Raw genomic sequence first — 18,375 nt, 5'->3', positions numbered from 1 at the left:
TGTAAACTTCCTAACCACAGTCACAGGACAACAAAAGTAAAAGGAAAAATAAGAACGTACCTCAATCCATTCTTTCGGAGTAAGATCCTCCCATTTCTTGTCCAACTTCCATGGCTTGCTGTTAGAATCATGGTACATTGCAAGCCTTTCAAGTTGCACCAACTATAAGAGGAAAAAATGCACTTAGTTCAGCAATCATGACCATCATTTTTTATTTATTTTTTTATAAAGGTAACTAAGTCATATATCACAAAAACCCATTATCCAAACGACGAGGAGGAGGAGATTCACAGTCCAAAATGAACATTGTGGTGAGCAAAAACTGAAACAAAACTTTACACTTCTCCTAAGAAGTCTACTAAAATCTTCTATATCCCCCATTAGTTCCCGTTTACTTCCAAAAGTAAAAAAGACTAAGGCAATTCATCTTGATCTTCTGGATGTGATTGCTTCTGTCTTCAAAATGCCTTGAGTTTCTTTCACACAATCCACCATATGCTTGTTGGAATGTATTGCCACCAATCCTCCTATGCCCCTCTTCTTCCCACTCCTTTCCAAGTACTCAGCATCTCAAAAGTAGTTTTAGGTATTGCACAGCTCACTCTGAGGATACAAAAGAACATGTACCACAGATTTGCAGTTATCTTGCAGTGCAAAAAACAGGTGTTCATTAGTCACTGCTTCTAGACCACATAGCAGACACCTTGATAAAATCTGTAAGACCTCTTCTTTATAGTGCTTCATGAGTTAGGCAAGCTCTCTAATAACCAGCCATGTAAAGCATGAAACTTTGAGAAGGATTTTGATATTCATATAAGTTTCCAAGGCCACGGAACTGTCAATGATGGTTGAGTGTTCAGGTTCCAATATGCTGATTTATCTGTGAATTTGCCTTTGTTGCACAAATTCCACAACGGCCTGTCTTTGACAGATGAGGGAGGTGCCAGTGAAAGAGAGCAGACTTAGCAATAAGCTTGAGACTTTGTCAATCTCCCAATCATTTAAAGCCCTCCTGAAACCCAAATTCCAACCTTGAACAGTCCAGATCTTGGAGATTGCGACATCTCTTTGGAGCTTAAGGTATATAGGTCAGGGAATTGGTCTTTTAAGTTAGGCTACCCTACCCAGAGATCACTCTATAATCCTGTCTTCATTACATCCCTACTTTAGTGGAGATGTTTAGATATATAGAATCATTGCAATACAAGTATTTAGGTATCCCAAAAATCACTTCTTCATTGTCGGATAGAGTCTCACTTGTGGTGGAAATTGTGTTTGGTATGTTTTACAATGGATGATGCAAGGCATAGTCAAAGAAGTATTGTATAGCTGCCTTTTTACTAGACTGAAGAGAAGATGCAGGGTGTGGGATGTTGCTCCATTAGCCCTTATGTGGGACATCTGGAGAAAGAAAACACGAAAGCTTTTGATGAATAGAGAAGTATTTAGGTCATTTGAGGAATAGCCTCTTATCCCTTATTTCTCTTTGGAGTAACCATGAGGTTTTGTTAGGCATAAAAGATTGTGTGTCGTTCACAGATAACCATGTAATTTTGCAAAGTTTTTTTTTTTCTGGTATAGTCTCGTTTGCAGGTGCTTTTTGTGCCCATTGTTCTTGACTTTATCAAAAAAAAAAGAGCACCCAAAAGACGGCAAACTTTGACACCTTAGGTTCATATGTCACTCTCCCCAAGTTTGCAGCTCACTCCGCAATTCAATTACTGAATCGACCCACCGGATAAGTCTCCCCAAAATCCGATCTTAGATTCACGCAGTGTTTTAAAAAATGTTTTCAGGGCGAGCCCCAGGGCGGAGCGTATCAAAAACGCTGCGGGGCGCAAATTGAAGGCGTAGATCCATAGGGCGTAAGTCCTAGAATTTGGGGCGTTAGCCTTGGGCATAAAAACATAAGTCCTGGGTGTAAAAACGTAAGCCCAAGGCATTAATTATTTTTGGGGGGGTTTTAATCCATTTTTGCTTTAAATCATATTTTTTATTATTGATGTAATGATATTTATATTTTATGTTATAATGTTTTTCAGGTTTTAGTGATTTATTCTAAAATGTATAAATTAACTCGTATAGAAAATGACATTGCTATAAATAATTTTTTAGATAATCGTGTGTGAAATTAATATGATAGATCTTTCATAGCACTATGTTCCTGAGACAACTTTATTCATTTTATGTCATTACTCTTACACTTTTTATCTTTCTTCTTCTTTAAAATATATAAACAATAATCAATGCAAATATTAATTGAGGGTGAAAAGAACTAGTAAATGTGAAGATGAATGATAATTTTATCTTAAAGATTATTTTGGCTATTATCATAATAGTAATTATAATACTTTTTTCTATATTATTAATTATGAATACCTTTCTCAAATAATAATTATGACATTTTTTTCTATATTATTGGTTATTTATTAAAATTTATTTGTGAAATCATTGAAAGTTTTACTTTTGCTTATTTTCAAAGTAATAAAATTATAAAATTGAATATACATGAGAGGTACGCCCCGTAGATCCATGGGACTTACGCCCCGTGTATCGGGGCTTAAGCCTCGCCCCGTACTGCATAAAACGCCTCGCCTTACGCCCCCGCCTTTTAAAACACTGGATTCACGTCATTCCTAAGCACTTACAAAAGTATTCATCACCTACTTATTGATGCCGAGTGACAGCAACCATTGCCACTCTCTGAAAGTTCTCTTCTTCAACGAAAAAATGCAAAGATAATTGAAATAAATCTAATCCTGTATTTGAAAAATAACTGCTTCAATCCAAGAAAAATTCTCACTACTATCCTTATGGAAGTATGAAATCTACCTCTCTGTAAAAAAAGAAAGGAATAACTATGTCACAAACCAGGCACTAAATTGGGATGCTCATGGATAACAATGCAATTAAGATATACAAATATTTTATTTCCCTCTGACCTTCAAGACAGGTTATCACCAGTTGATTGACCTGAAAGTCAATTTTCTTGAACAGCCTTTCGCATGAAACAGAGAAACAACTTACCTTACGCAATTTATCCAAAGCACCACTAGTATCGAAGGTTTCATTCCCTTGTTCATCCATCGTAACTGCTGCAAGCTTTGCAAGAGTAATCCCACATGAAAATGGATGCCCAGGATTGCTAAATTTGAGGCCACCCATTATATGCAAAAGAAGAAAAGCAGACCAAGCTAAGAGTGAAAGCTATCAAATCGACGTATCACAGTTTAAAAAGGTAAATAATGGAGAAAATGAAATCAAATAAATAGTGAAACTAAACTCAGATTAGAAAGATATCAAGAACTGACACAAACAAACCTGACAGAATCCTCATATCTGACATGAACATTGCTAATTGAAATCTTGAGATTTCCAATTATAGTACCAATTAATGACCCAAGCCAAGAATTTCCAGCAGGGGGCTGTTAATGGAAAGAGTACTGTTAAATTTCAAGGCAACTCAACAGCTGATTCGCAAGCAGCGAATATCAAACAAAAGTAAAGAATTTGCCAATGTAAGTAAATATTACAAAGAAATTGATCAGATACTACAACTGGATACACATTCAAAGAATCAATCCAAAGAGAGGATAAAAATGCTAGTTTTAGTGTAGATGTTCTTTATTCCTATCACATTCATTTGAAGCTGCTAACTATCATAGTGAATAGGCAACCAGGTTGGTGCTCGAAGAATCATTATAAAACACAAAAGGGTAAAAGGCAAAAGCCCTTTAATATTCCTCACTCCAGCCTCCACTCTCCAACCTTTCAACATAACTGCTTGAGGATATCATGGTTTGCTAATCATTCTCCTTCCTTTCAGGTTCCAACACTACAAATGTTGTATAATGGTCAAGGGACATTAAGTAGGAAATACCAAACCTACTGCGCATTAAATTCCAGAGATTATTGACAACTTTGCAAGGCATAATCAGATGATTTGCATCCTCATAAGAGGGGAGTTCATTGGGATCTTGAGGTTCACGAGGAAGGAATTTACAGGATTGGGAGTTGAAAGAATTTCATAGTCGGTTTAGTTACTGTTTGGGGAGCATATGCTAATCAATAGATCAGATGTATGGAGATGGCAAGAGAGCAGAGCTGGTCTATTCACCGTTAAATCTTATTATAAGAGGTTATTAAGGAGATTTTTAATTATTTTTTTTGAGAATGGTAACATTTACCTTTTTTATACAGATATAAGAATGGCCCACTTAAAATGTGGAGCCACCCATAATTACAAAATGAATGCTTAAAATCACTCTCAGATCCATTTCTTCCTACAAGGAATCTTTTTTTTTTATAAAGTTAACTGACTTCCTACAAGGAATCTAAGACATCAAAAATTGAGATATGATCCTCAAGGTACATCCCTTTACACCAAAAGTGAAAAAAAACTAAACACTTAATCTTCAGATGTAAAACTACTGGATCTGTCTTCAAAACACCTCTGATTCCTCTCTCCCCATGCTGTCCACCAAATACAACCTAGGACAACAATCCATCTCTCTTTCTGTCTTGCCAGATGGCCTTCACTGTTCCAGCTGCCTAGAACTTCCAGAATACCTCTTGGCGTGACCCATTGGATTCCTCTCAGACCTGTGAATATCCTCCATAATTATGAAGTCCATTTGCAATGTAAAAAGAGATGATTAATTGTCTCAGCCTCCCCTTTCATACAGAAAACATCTAGAGCATAATTGATACCCTTTCCTACAAAGGTTATCTTGTGTCAAAACAACCCTTTTTGCCAGTAACCAGGAAAAACATGCCACCTTGAGTAGAATTTTCACCTTCCAAATCATCTTCCATAGCCACAAACCTATCAGATTGTTTGTAAGTTGTACTCATTGTAAGCAGACTTAACAATGAACATTCCTTCTCTATTCCCTAGCCAGACCATCTGATCTTCTTGATTGTTTGTCCCTTTGTATTGTTCCAAAGTGTTATAGAACTCTATTACTCTCCCAATTTCCCAGTGAAAAACCAATCTCCTGAAAGTGAGATTACATCCTTGATTGTCCATCAGATCCTCTATTGTTGCTTCCTGCTGCTGATTTATGTTGTAAATGTCTGGAAGGAGTATTTCCAAAGATCCATTTCCTAGCCAGTAATCCTACCAGAAAGATTATTTTTTTTGATAACTGAGAAATCTGTCTGTGGTCCGCCCTTTGGACCAACCATAGCCTTCTAAACTCGATGGATAATGGGCTTGCCCCTCTACCCTTCTCCACTTAAATACCAGGCTTTGCTTTGCATGGTGTGGGGCTTGAACCTGTGACCTAACCACAAATCCTCCACCCTTTGCCACTTGAGCTAAGCCCTGGGGGCAATCCTCCCAGAAAGATATCCTCCTACCATTGCCTATCCCTTAGTTTTTTCTGTGTATTTTGTCCATAGGTTTCTTATGGACTTCCATAAACTAACCCTGTAAGAGTCCCTTCCTGTATTGGTCATCCGCATACCTTCCATGCCATATTTAGCTCTAACAACCTCTTTCCATAATGTTTGTCCATGAGAAGTAAACCACCATAACCATTTCATCATTAAACTTTGATAATGTATTTCCAGGTTCTTGAATGCAGCAAGGGGTGTAATATTGACAGCGGAAACCAGGGAAAGAAGAAGATCACTTATGTTAGCTGGTGTTTCTTGTCAAAAGTTTGGGTGAAGATGTAGATCATCTCCTATTGCATTGTCAAGGCCAACCAACTGTGGAGGGTGGTTCTTAATTGGTTTGGGATGCAATGGGTGTTGCCGAGCACAGTGAAGGAGGCTTTGTATAGTTGGGGTTCAGGAGGGGTAAGACAAGTCCTAGGGCATGAAATGTCACACCATTAGCAATTAAAGGGCAGCCCGGTGCACTAAAGCTCCCGCTATGCGCGGGGTCCGGGGAAGGGCCTGACCACAAGGGTCTATTGTACGCAGCCTTGCCTTGCATTTCTGCCAGAGGCTGTTTCCAAGGCTTGAACCCGTGACCTCCTGGTCACATTAGCAATTATGTGGATTATTTGTAAAGTGAGAAATAGGAACCCCCCCCCCCCACACACACACACAAAGAAGATGCTAGCCGACAATGTAATAAAAGGTGGTTTACGTTTTCTCCAGATTCATTACACATGAAACACCAACCGACACAAATGATCTTCCTTTTCCTCAAATTCTCTGCCGTCAAGATTACCCCCCTCACAGCTAACCAAGTGAAGAAACAAACCTTTTAAGAAATCCTGGGGATCCATATCGAACTGTGAGGAAAAGTTGAATCCTCCCTAGATAGGAGTTTCTCGTAAAAAGATATCACTGAGAAAACACCATTTCCTCCTGTCCTCCATCTCCAGACATCAGCAGTATCCATAAAAAAAATGTTGGTGAAGCAAATCCAATCAAATTTTGAAATTCTCCAACCTCCCAGTCTTTTAGATTTCCTTAAACCTCAAATCCTAACTTCTCCCCCTTGCATACTCCATAACCGATGGACTAACATCTTCTTTTGACAAGAAATTATTTACCTTATCAAAAAGTGAGTTGCATCCTCGCTCATATATTTACTATGAAACATGTAACAACTTAAAGGTATGCCCTTATTTTTCACAGATTATCTGCTGTAAGAATATCTTAGAGCCTTATTTTCTTTTTTTCTCTGTTTCTTTTCTTCTTCTTCTTCTTCTACTTCTTCTTCTTCTTTTTTTGAAGGGGGGCGAAAATAATGGTGTCAGATCTAGTGGAAACTCCAAAAAGGCCAAATATTACATCCCACAATACAAACAAAAAGTTTTAAGAAACATCAAATGACGCAGAACGAGCACAAGCGTATGATCGTCACTTCACATCCATTTATGAAAGGAAAAGCATATGTTCAGACACATTTAAGTCAAACAGACTTTATCTAGAAAGATGTTACAATATCTTCGATGAGAGAAGAAATTATCCGATATAAATAAGATAAAAAAGTGAAATTAGAGGAATCAGTGAAACATGAGTGCCAACCATCAAAGATCATTTCAACTTGTAAATAATAAGCACAGTTTAAGAACATACACTTCCCAACTTTGATCTTGATAATGCCTCAAGGGTGGCTGATTCCGCTTCCTGCATGATGTGCATTCAGCATCAATGTAAAATGAGACTACTCAAGAATTAGAGTTCTAAAAAGGTGTCATTCAGAGAAGTTAAAGTAGAGCTTAACCACACTGCAGACACTACAACACAACCTTTTTTTTAATTTGGGGGGGCAGGTAAAAAAAAATTAGGTAGAAAAGGCTAACCTCAGGTAACACCTTATAAAATTATTATCCATCAAAAGTATCCTTATTGCCAAGTAATATGCTTCAATTGGATTGTCCTAAATGAAGCATGTTTAACTAAGGATAACCTTAACAAGAAAGGATTTCAGCTGGCCAACAGATGCTATCTCTGTTTGAACAATAGAGAAACTGTCAACCACCTGTTTCTGCAGTGCCCAGTTGCCACTGATCCATGGAGTATGTTCTACTGTATTTTTGGTTTGAAGTGAGTCATGCCACAGAATATGAGAGATGCACAGTTGAATTGGAGCTTGTGGTGAGTTGATAAAACCATCATAAAAATCTGGTTGATGATCCTTGCAGTCATCTTTTGGAACATATGGAATGAGAGGAATAGGAGATACTTAGACGGAACCTCAACTCCAAATCACGCTCCCAAAGCTAAATGTTTACACAATCTTTTTTTCTGGACTAAGTTAGCTAATGTAATTTGCACGAATCAATTTTTGGGACTTTGTTAGTTCCCTTGTCTTAGATTGACACTGTTAAAGGGACCAACAGCTTTTTATTTTGTATTTACATTCATGTAACTATGCATCTTCTTGATGCTCTTTTGTGAATGAAATACCTTACTTCATCAAAAAAAAAGTAACCTGTTTTCTTATGACCCGAAAAAAAAGTAACCTTATTGCTAAGAATTCTGCGAAACACAAGAATGTCTAAGGAATTGCAATGAATTATTCCGAGTCTTATATACAACAGTCAAACATGGAACGTAACATCGTTACTCTGCTCAATCATTTGTGTTTATTTTAAGAATGCTTAGTCACATAGTTAACCTCACATCACACTACTCAGTTCTGACTGTTGTTTCCTAATAACCTCTTATATATCTGTATGTTCTTGTCACAATAAATCTGTGAACTTGCATCAATGAATTTCTCATCTGTTTTCTTCCGTTCACATGATATCCCTTAAAATTCTCAGAACTTTTACAAAGTTTTGGGCTGAATAAATATGCTAGTTTGCTTTCTAAAGATTTGAATATACAACTGAAAGTGGTATGATCCAGCATCCAAATGAATACAGCAACCATTGATTCAAATCAATGTTAAATTCATCATTCCGCATAGTTCTTTGATCCCCATTACATCACAATTCTATGACTTTCATCCTCCAGTGCTTCCATCTCATTTCCATATCATTCAATCAACAGAAACAATCGAGCTACATTACAAAACAATGTTTGAAAACTGAAAGCTTTTGTACGCATACACAAGGCACAAGTGCTTGAAGAGTCAAAAACCGTTCTACGTTAATAACTTGGTAGTCTTTAAAGAAGCTAAGAATGCAAAGACCATCCATCACAATGTTTCTGTGATCACCCAAGCTAGTGGAATCTAAGTGAAGAAATAGCGATAGATCACAGATACACATAAAGAGACCTGGTGAGCATTATGTTAATGAGAGAATAACCTCCTCTTTCACTTCAACTATAGGCTGCTCTATATTAAGGTTGCCTCACCATGCCTCCTAAATAAATTGATTTGTGGGATGCAGCTTTTTAGAATTCCAAACGAAGCCACTTGGAAGGGTGTCCTATTCTCCATTAGGAGGACCCCCCTCCCTGCACGCTTGTACCTTTTTTTCATTTTTCTACGGGGATAAGACACAAACTTGCAATTCCACTTTATTTTCCACTTCATCTCTTCTAGTGAGAGACCCTAAGAAGGTGGATGTGAAGTATGAAGGCAAAAAAGAGAGATATTGGGATTTGGGAATGAATTGTTTGATTATTCCTTCAAGCATCTTGGTGTTTAAATAGTGTGCACACGTAATCCTAAAAAGGAAATTGACGTAATTTCTAATCCTTAATACACAATTATAAGGATTCCAAACCTTTCCCATATATTTGCAATGAATGTGCTCCCGCCATATCAATAATTTTCTAATTATTGTTTTTATTAAGTAAAAGGTTCCATTGATAATAACAAGGTCAACTTGGCCGTAACAAGAGATATAACAATTTCCTAATTATTAATCATAGCAAATAAGTCCAACTAGCGAATCATGAATTTTCTTCGGAGGGATGGGGGGGATGAAGTTGACGGAGATTATTCCCCACACAAACGCAGTTGTGCCTTCCTAAGTGTTAAGATATTTTATGACTGGCATTAAATCATGATAACTTGATCTGGGATTCAGAGATTTTATTAAGGGATTAGATTAGGACTTTATGTTGCAAGTATATTCACACTAAGTATGCATACATTGTAAATACTATAAATTTCCAATCAAGCTAGAGAGAATGATTAAGCTTCTCAATTCTCTCATTAACCCTTCTCTTTCCCTTAAAAAGTAATATGGTAGCTAGGACAGGCCCATTGGTCCCATTTATTGTGTTTCTCAATGTTGGGCCCCTGTATTCCAGTCTTGAGCGTGTGGAGGAGTGTTAAGTTCCATATTGTGTTTCACATTGTAGGATACTCCTGTTCTAGTTGAACAATCTTGGATGTGTGGGGGAGTGTTAAGTCCCATATTGGTTAAAGGAATGCATCCTAGTCTCCTTTTTTTTTTAATCAAGTAAATGTGTTTCCATTAATAACAAGGCCAAAAATCATATACAAAGGGTATACCCAAAAATAGAGAAACGACTAAAAGATATGATTCTATACAACCCAATCTTCTATACAACGAGGAACTACATGGGTGCACCAAAAGAAAATAAGGGAGAGGAGGCTACTCCTCAACTGAGTAAAACTCATCTCTACCCCATTCAAAAGCTCTCCTATTTCTTTCTCTCTGAACAAAAGGAAAATTGCATAAGACGAGTGTTCACCTCTATTTGTTGAAGTTTTGCCTCGAAAAGTTTTTCCCGGTCTTCTTCCTGATGAGAACAAAAATGTAAACATAAATTAATTTTCTGCACTACTTAAAATTTGATGCTTTCTGAACATCAAAGATTTCTAATAATAACGGCTGCAATACAACATTGCAATCAAATCAAACAAATGTTGTATGCTCCTACCTTAAGAGACCTTCCATCAACAAGAGGATGAGCTAAAATGAAGACTCTATCAATAAGAACAATGACAGGCTCTTTGCCAAGACCTTTCCAAGGAACCTGTATTCCCACAGAAGTGATATTAGAAAGAAAAACACATGGCATACAACTGTCGAGGAAAAAAGTGAGAGTTATAAAAGCAAAATGATCCACACCCCTGATTTCTAAATGCTTTGCTACCAATTTGGTGTATGTAAATGATATACCATTAACTTATCTAAAAGGTAAAACAACATAAGACAAAAAGTTATACCAACTTTTGATATATCATGTTAAGGGTCCCACATTGGTTGGGAGAGTGGATTGTAACTCTCTTACTTGTATAGTTTTGGGCAATCCTCACCCCATGTGCTAGCTTTAGCGTTGAGTTAGCCCCAAGGTTCATTTACTTAACATGATATCTGACCCAGACCCGTTCAAATTTGTGGTTAACACTTAACAATGTTGGGCATCCATGTTATGTTGGTCATGCTCCAATTGTCCAACCGTGAGCATGTCGGAGGAGTGTTAAGTGTCCACACTGATTGAGGAAATAGTTTGGTATGTCCTTATATGGTCTTTGGCCTCGGGTAATCCTCAACCCATGAGCTAGCCTTTTTTTAGAGTGGTCACAGTAATCAAAATGATATAGGGTGATTCGTAGTCCTAATACCTGGACATATGCTATTAAATTCCCAACGAAATTTTTATTGACAGAAAAGCTTGAAAACCGCTCAAAGCAAGCACAAAATAAGCTCAGTGAGCACATCATCATTGTAATTTAATTATGAACAATAATTATAACCACAATTAAAGTAAAGTTGTGACAAGTTTATACTTGAGTAACTACAACAGGTATAACAAGTAAAGCAGAAACAAACAGAACCTATAAGAAGCATGCATCAGAACTACAACCCACGGAAATCATAAAGGCATACTTATCAAGTAAATAATTTTAAACAAGGATGATTGGAAGTGACAAAAAAGTATCTGAAAAGAAATCAACAATCAAAATACCTTAAGAGTTATGGTTCCAACAAAACCAGCTTTGACAGTAACTGGTAGTTTCAGCGAATTCAACGCCTCCGCCTTCAGTTTCAAGTCCTTGAGAACCACATCACCTATAAAAGAATGAAAGATTGTAACAGGGCATACCAGAACAAATTTAGGATGTGAAACCCCTTTTGTTTTTGTGAGAAATATTGGAGAAGTATATTATTGAATTGTGTATCTACATTATTACACAAAGACCCTATTTATAGACACTACAATACAATCCTTTACCAAGTAGGATACTATTTACTATTTCTATTCCTATTCATGTTCCTATTCTAAGCAAGATTGTATATACTTATTACTATTCTAACAGTTCCCCTCAAGCTAGTGCATACAAGTCATGTGTACCTAGCTTGTTACAAATATAATTAATACAAGGACCGATGAGGGGCTTGGTGAGATATCTACGAGTTGATCACTCGACTTCACAAAATTGACAGTCAATCTCAATATGCTTAGTCTTTTTATGAAATACTGAATTTGATGCATAATGCCAGTCAATCTCAATGTGCTTGGTCTTCTCATGAAATACTAAATTTGATACATAATGTCGATAAACACACAGTGATAAAACTACAGTGTTGAACTTCCCAAATAAACTTGAGAAGATTGTTTCAAACCATAGAGTGATTTACACAATCGACATACAAGACTACCAGACTCCCCATGAGCAACAAAACCAGGTGGTTGATCCATCTAGACTTTTTCCTCGAGATTACCATGGAGAAAAACAGTCTTAATGTCCAGCTGATTAAAAGGCCAATGACGAACAACAACCATAGATAGGAAAAGGCGGACGTATGCTATTTTAGCCACGGGAGAGAAATATCATTGTAATTCATCCCAAATATCTGAGTATACCTTCTTTTTTGGCAAAAGTAAATCTGAAACAGAAAGTGCTCGAAATCTTATATAAAATATATGGATCATCTCGAAATCAAGGGATGAGTAGATTTTAAACAAGAAAGTCACCGGCTGAAACATGCCGAATTACTAGATTTGATAGCTGAAAGTGGTAACAATCTGAGAAATAAAATTATATGGGTAGGATCGGAATGATGGCACGACCGTACTGAGAAAGAGAATTATATGGATCAGGTAGGTTCAAAATAATAGCACGAACCTACGCAAATTAGATTTGAGTCACTGAAAAGACGCAGGAAACTACGCAATCAAATCTGAGGAGTCACTGGAAAGACACACGATACTATGCAACTCACATATGAGAAAGTAGTTCGGAAAAATTCATGGTGCTATGCAAATTAAATATGAAAAGTAGTCCGGAGAGATGCACGGTGCAACGCAAATCAGATATGAGAAAGTAGTCACCGAAAAGATGACACGGTTCTACAAAATTAAAAATGAAAAAGTAGCCATCGAAAAGATGATACGGTGCTACACAAATTAGATGTAAGAAAGTAGTCACCGAAAAGATGGCACAGTGCTACACAAACATTGATGGATATGGGATTGACACAAAACAACCCTAGAAAGTCACCGGAATTGACGCATTGTGGCATGTTTGACTGAGTTTTCTTCCCTTGAATAAAGATGACACGGTGCTACAAAATTAAAAATTAAAAAGTAGCCATCGGAAAGATGATACGATGCTACACAAATTAGATGTAAGAAAGTAGTCACCCAAAAAATGGCACGGTGCTACACAAACATTGACGGATATGGGGTTGACACAAAACAACCCTAGAAAGTCACCGGAATTGACGCATTGTGACATGTTTGACTGAGTTTTCTTCCCTTGAATACGATATTCATACATATATTGGAGAAGAATATTATTGAACTGTGTATCTACATAATTACACAAAGACCCTATTTATAGACACTATAATACAATCCTTTACCAAGTAGGATACTATTTACTATTTCTACTCCTACTATTATTCCTATTCTTGTTCCTATTCTAAGCAGGATTGTATATACCTATTCCTATTCTAACAGTTTTGACAGCTGAAGGTCAATTTAATAATCATTTGGCAGGCAACCCCAAATTTTGGAAAAGCGCATTAAGGATCCTAAAATCACATAATAACATTTTGTGGAAGGCTCAAAAAATGTTTCAGAAGTTGCCATCTCCACTGCAGTTTTTTTTTTAATTGCAAAGACAAAATATGCATCAAGAAGAAGGGAACGGAGAACCCTTAAGTCGACAAAATACAACAATAAACACTAAAGATCAGTCAAACGGATATTCTCAGAGAGCCTATAAACACTACACAGCAAAGAGGACAGAATCACACTCTATCCCATAAACGGTATTCTTAAAAAAAAAACTTTTGTTTCTGGATGAAGTTAATAATCTGTTAATATTTTATCGATGAGATGCAGCGTATATAAAAATTAAATAATCTTACAAAATGACGAATTATCTACTAAGAGTGACCAGTTGTTAAAACAGATTGATATATCACACGTGGTCTAAATGCAAAAACTAAAAAAATTCACTAATGTTCACAAAAGTATTTCTCAACTCCTTCATATACTCTTCCACTTTTTTCGTGGATAAGGTAATTAATGTCGCCTAATATGGCAGGCTATTGCAAGAAATCTGTGGGCAGGCAAAAGAACTTGTTGTCCATCAGACAAGAACGCGGGACGAGCTCACGCTCGAAAAGTTAGTAGACACCATCAGACATCTTGGGGACGTCAACGAGCTTCCCGAAGAGGAGAGAATCCCCCCTCATTGAGCTCAAGGCCAAAATCAATAAATAAGACTCACCCATTTAGTTTCATATAGATAAAGAATTAATAATCTAATAAAGAAGGTCATGAATGAAACGATTTCATCTTCATAATGCTTTTGTGGAAGGTAGACAGATTTTGGATGCAGCTTTGATGGCAAACAAAGTAGTAGATTAGAAAAGAAGCAGGGTATGTCATGAGTGTTGTGCAAGCTAAATCTTGGAAACGCTTATGACCATGTAAGCTGGAAGTTCCTTCATTTCATTGTGTTAAAGATGGGCTGGGGAGAAATGGAGAAAGTGGAGCAGTTTGTGTATCTTCAGTGCATTACTCAGTGTTGGTGAATGGTAAGCCGTGTGATTTTTTAAAAACGTTCTAGGAGGTTGAGGCAAGGTATCCTTTATCACCTATGCTCTTCATTTTGACTTTGAATAGGATGATTGGACATATAAAGGGTTTCATTGGTGCGGTTGGGAGTGGTAGTTCCTTAATCGCTTCTCATCTTTTGCTTGCAGATGACACCCTGATTTTTTGTGACGCAGATGGAGATCAGCTAGATTTTCTAGGCCAAGTTTTGATTTGGTTTCAGGTGGTGTCGGGCCTTTAAATTTTTCCAAGGAAATGTGAGATCATTCCCATTGGTCAGGTGGACAACATTGTTTTGCTCACTCTAGGTTTTACATTGTGGGGTAGGGGCTCTCCCTAATATTTATCTAGGTTTATCCTTGGAGGTATCAAATGTGAGATCATTCCCATTGGCCAGGTGGACAACATTGTTTTGCTCGCTCTAGGTTTTACATTGTGGGGTAGGGGCTCTCCCTACTATTTATCTAGGTTTACCCTTGGGGGTATCAAATAAGGTTTGGAATCCAGTACTTCAGAAGGTTATGAAAAGGCTTGCAGGTTTCCCTTGTCATCAAAAAAAAAAATATCGGTAGAAGAGATGCATAGTTAAAGTTATATTAAGTTGGACAGGGTGCTGTAAAACTCAAGGATAAATCAGTAACCAGGGTGAAAGTGGAGTCAACACAGTGGATAAATGGTACACAAATGACATGGAAATTAGAAATACCTTCTTTTTAGACTGAATTTTTCTCATCAAATCAATACAACTACTTTTAGCCAAAGAAGAAAAAATCACCAGCCTTTCAGCTACAATCTAGTATAATGTGTATGAACAAATTGAATTGGAAATTCAAATACCAAACAGGAAACAGAAAATATGAATATACCTTGCCATACGCTGATTCTCAAAGCCTCCGCCGACAATCCATGGACATATTCACCAAGATATCTTCGAAGCAAATGCAGAACCTACACCATGTACATAATATTATTCAAAAGCTAATACAAAAGATGAGGAAAAAGTACGGGTAATTAAACATGACATTCTACATTCTGTCAAATACAATTTACTAAAAAGCACTAAAAAGATTATGAAGTAGGTGATTCATCGAGTAGATGCAGTTTCATTACAATGTGCCCTATAGTAAAGATAAGGAACTAACAAAGTCCAAAAAGGTGACAATAGTAGCAATAAACCAACTACAACTGTTTTTTCCCATGATAAGGTGATATTTTTTCAATCAAGTAAACCTATTTCATCATAAACAAGGCAATACAACGACCGTATATCAGTGGTATATGTCGAAAGGTAAAGAATGTACACAATCAATTGATTCTCTAAATACTACACCCACTCATCTATACAAGAGGGAAATTTTTTAGTTCACCAAGAGAAAATAAGGGAACAAAGGCTATTCCTTAACAGGGGAAAACTCCACTCTACACCTTCAAGAACTCTTTATTCCTCTCTCCATACAACCCATATTAATGCAAGTGTCACCACATTCCATGCCCTTCGTCTTTTCCTTCTCCTCCTCCACTTCCAACTGGACAAACCACTTAAACATATCCCACCATAATCTCATCGTCAAACCGCAATATAAGAGAAGGTGATCCGCATCCTCGCCCGACTCCTAGCACGTTTAACACCAGCTAATGCAAATAACCTTCCGCTTTCTCAATTTCTCTGCTGTCAAAATCGCCCCTCTTGCGGCTAACCAAGTGGAAAATCATACCTTCCTCAGTAACTTTGGGGTCCATGTTGCATCGCATGATAAGGTGTTATTATTATACACATAAACCTAAGAATTGAGAAGTGTGGTCATTAATAAGGATTTCAAATATTTATCACTAAGACCAAGGGCATGTGATGTAGCTATACTAGCTCTTATGTGGAGGGAGGAATAAGAAAGCTTTTAAAAAGGGACAAGAATGATAATGTACATGTAATTAGGGGTTACCAAAAACCAAACTAACCGATAAACCAAACCGAAAAAAATACTATTGGTTTATTGCTATTGGATTAACGGGTTTTTAATGGTTTCATAAAAAAAATATCAAGTTATCGGTTCGATATTGGTTTTTAATATTGGGTTATTGGGTAAACCGATAACCCATTAAACCTATAGTAATTTACTACATTATCCCTACATAAATATTAAATATTAATATCACTATCTTATCGGTTACTATTTTTGCCCTTTAGCCTTTAGTTCACACTATTGTCTTAGTTCTTTAATTTGTATTGCACTTGTATACTTCTTTCATGTTAGTTACTATTATTTCTATTTTATGACCAATGTAAAGTTATACTATTGTTCTGTAGCGCCAAATTGTTGGAGAAATCATATATTTGTTTTATGAGTATTTTCTTATTGGTTCAACCGAACAGTTAAGGACCAATAACCGATAAACCGAAAACCGATAAAAAATATCTTATTAGTTTGGTTTTTGATTTAGCATATTTAAAAACCGAACCGATAATATATAAAATCGAACCGAACCAACCAATGCACACCCCTACATGTAATTATCACTAAGGCCAGAGCATGTGATGTAGCTTCACTCTTATGTGAATATTATGATAGGAGGAATAAGAGAGCTTTTTAAGGGAAATTTAACAGAAAGAATTAAAAGGGTAATGTACAAGCTGCTAGACTCCCAACATATGGCTTTCATGAAAGGAAGACAAATAATGGATGCGGTATTAATAGCAAATGAAGCAATAGACTCTAGACTGGGTCAAAAGAAACCACGCATCCTATGCAAACTGGACATTGAGAAAGCTTATGATCATGTTAAATGGGGTTCCTTCTCAATATACTTAGGAAAATGGGATTTGGAGAATAGTGGATTAGATGGATCCGTTTTTGCATTTCAATGGTAAAGTTTTCTATCCTCATTAATGGTGCTCCTTAAGGTTTTCTTGAAGCTCAAAGAGGAATCAGACAAGGGGATCCCTTATCTCCACTCCTCTTTATTCTTCCATGGAGGGACTTAACAACATGATCAAGACAGCAAAAATAAATAGGTGGATCACAAGATTTGAAGTGTCTACAAATAATGAGAGGAGTCCGAAGGTAACACATCTCCAATATGCAGATGACACTATGATTTTTTGTGATGCAGATGAGGAACAACTAAGGTACCTCAGGATCATTATGGTGCTTTTTGAAGGCATGTCAGGTCTTCCCATCAACAGGGAAAGAGCCATTTATATCCCATAAACTTGGTCTCTATATGGAGCTCCTGGCCTCTTAGGAGGTGAGGTGGGGATGCCACTGGGAGCAAAATCAACGTCCAAAGAAATTTGGAATTCTATCTTGGAGAAATGAGAGAAGAAGTTGAACAGATAGAAAGCACAATATTTATCAATGGGGGCAGGCTCACTTTGATAAATGTAGTCCTGGATGCCCTTCCTACTTACATGCTAACTTTGTCCCAATACCTGCAGGGAGTAGTACAGAGATTGGATAAACTAAGAAGGAATTTTTTTTTGGCAAGGAAGCAAGAAAAGAAAGGGATACCATCTGATAAAATGGAAAGTTCTGCTCACAGGAAAAAAACAAGAAGGATTAGGCATCAAAAACTTGAAGAACCAAAGCAAGGCTCTAAAGCTGAAATAGTTGTGGAGATATGCTCATGAACCACACTCAATGTGGAGCAGGGTGATTAAACTGAAGTATGGAGATATGGATTCATGGGTCACCAAGGAAGCAACCAACCCCTATGGTGTTACTGTTTGGAGATCAATTAGGAACTGGTGGCCTTTCCTAAGGAATCATACTACTATAACAGTACACAATGGTATCAGGACAGGATTCTGGAAAGATAGATGGCTTGGTAATAGTAGTTTGTCAGAGATCGTCCCATACATCTTTGACTTAGCACTACATAAAGACAGAACAGTGGCTGAAATGTGGTCTCCCCAAGGATGGGATCTATCGCTCAGAAGCAATTTAAATGACTGGGAAGTCTGTAGAT

At 37.0% G+C, this 18,375-nt stretch overlaps 1 protein-coding gene across 1 annotated transcript in view; it reads right to left on the bottom strand.

Annotated features, from left to right (window-relative positions):
- LOC129882114 (uncharacterized) overlaps positions 1–18,375 on the bottom strand; it is a 91,648-nt gene that overhangs the window by 67,146 nt on the left and 6,127 nt on the right. Inside the window, exons 2-9 of the mRNA XM_055956268.1 lie at positions 15,279–15,360; positions 11,308–11,411; positions 10,276–10,371; positions 10,087–10,134; positions 7,042–7,092; positions 3,322–3,425; positions 3,028–3,145; positions 61–162 (exon numbers count right to left, since the gene is read on the bottom strand). Coding sequence (XP_055812243.1) covers positions 61–162; positions 3,028–3,145; positions 3,322–3,425; positions 7,042–7,092; positions 10,087–10,134; positions 10,276–10,371; positions 11,308–11,411; positions 15,279–15,360 — 705 coding nt within the window. The remainder of the gene's footprint in view (positions 1–60; positions 163–3,027; positions 3,146–3,321; positions 3,426–7,041; positions 7,093–10,086; positions 10,135–10,275; positions 10,372–11,307; positions 11,412–15,278; positions 15,361–18,375) is intronic.

Source organism: Solanum dulcamara, chromosome 3 (genome assembly GCF_947179165.1).
Source record: "Solanum dulcamara chromosome 3, daSolDulc1.2, whole genome shotgun sequence".
NCBI classification, from domain to species: Eukaryota; Viridiplantae; Streptophyta; class Magnoliopsida; order Solanales; family Solanaceae; genus Solanum; species Solanum dulcamara.
Note: the sequence above shows the minus strand (reverse complement) of the source record. Positions and strands in the feature narration are given on the sequence as shown.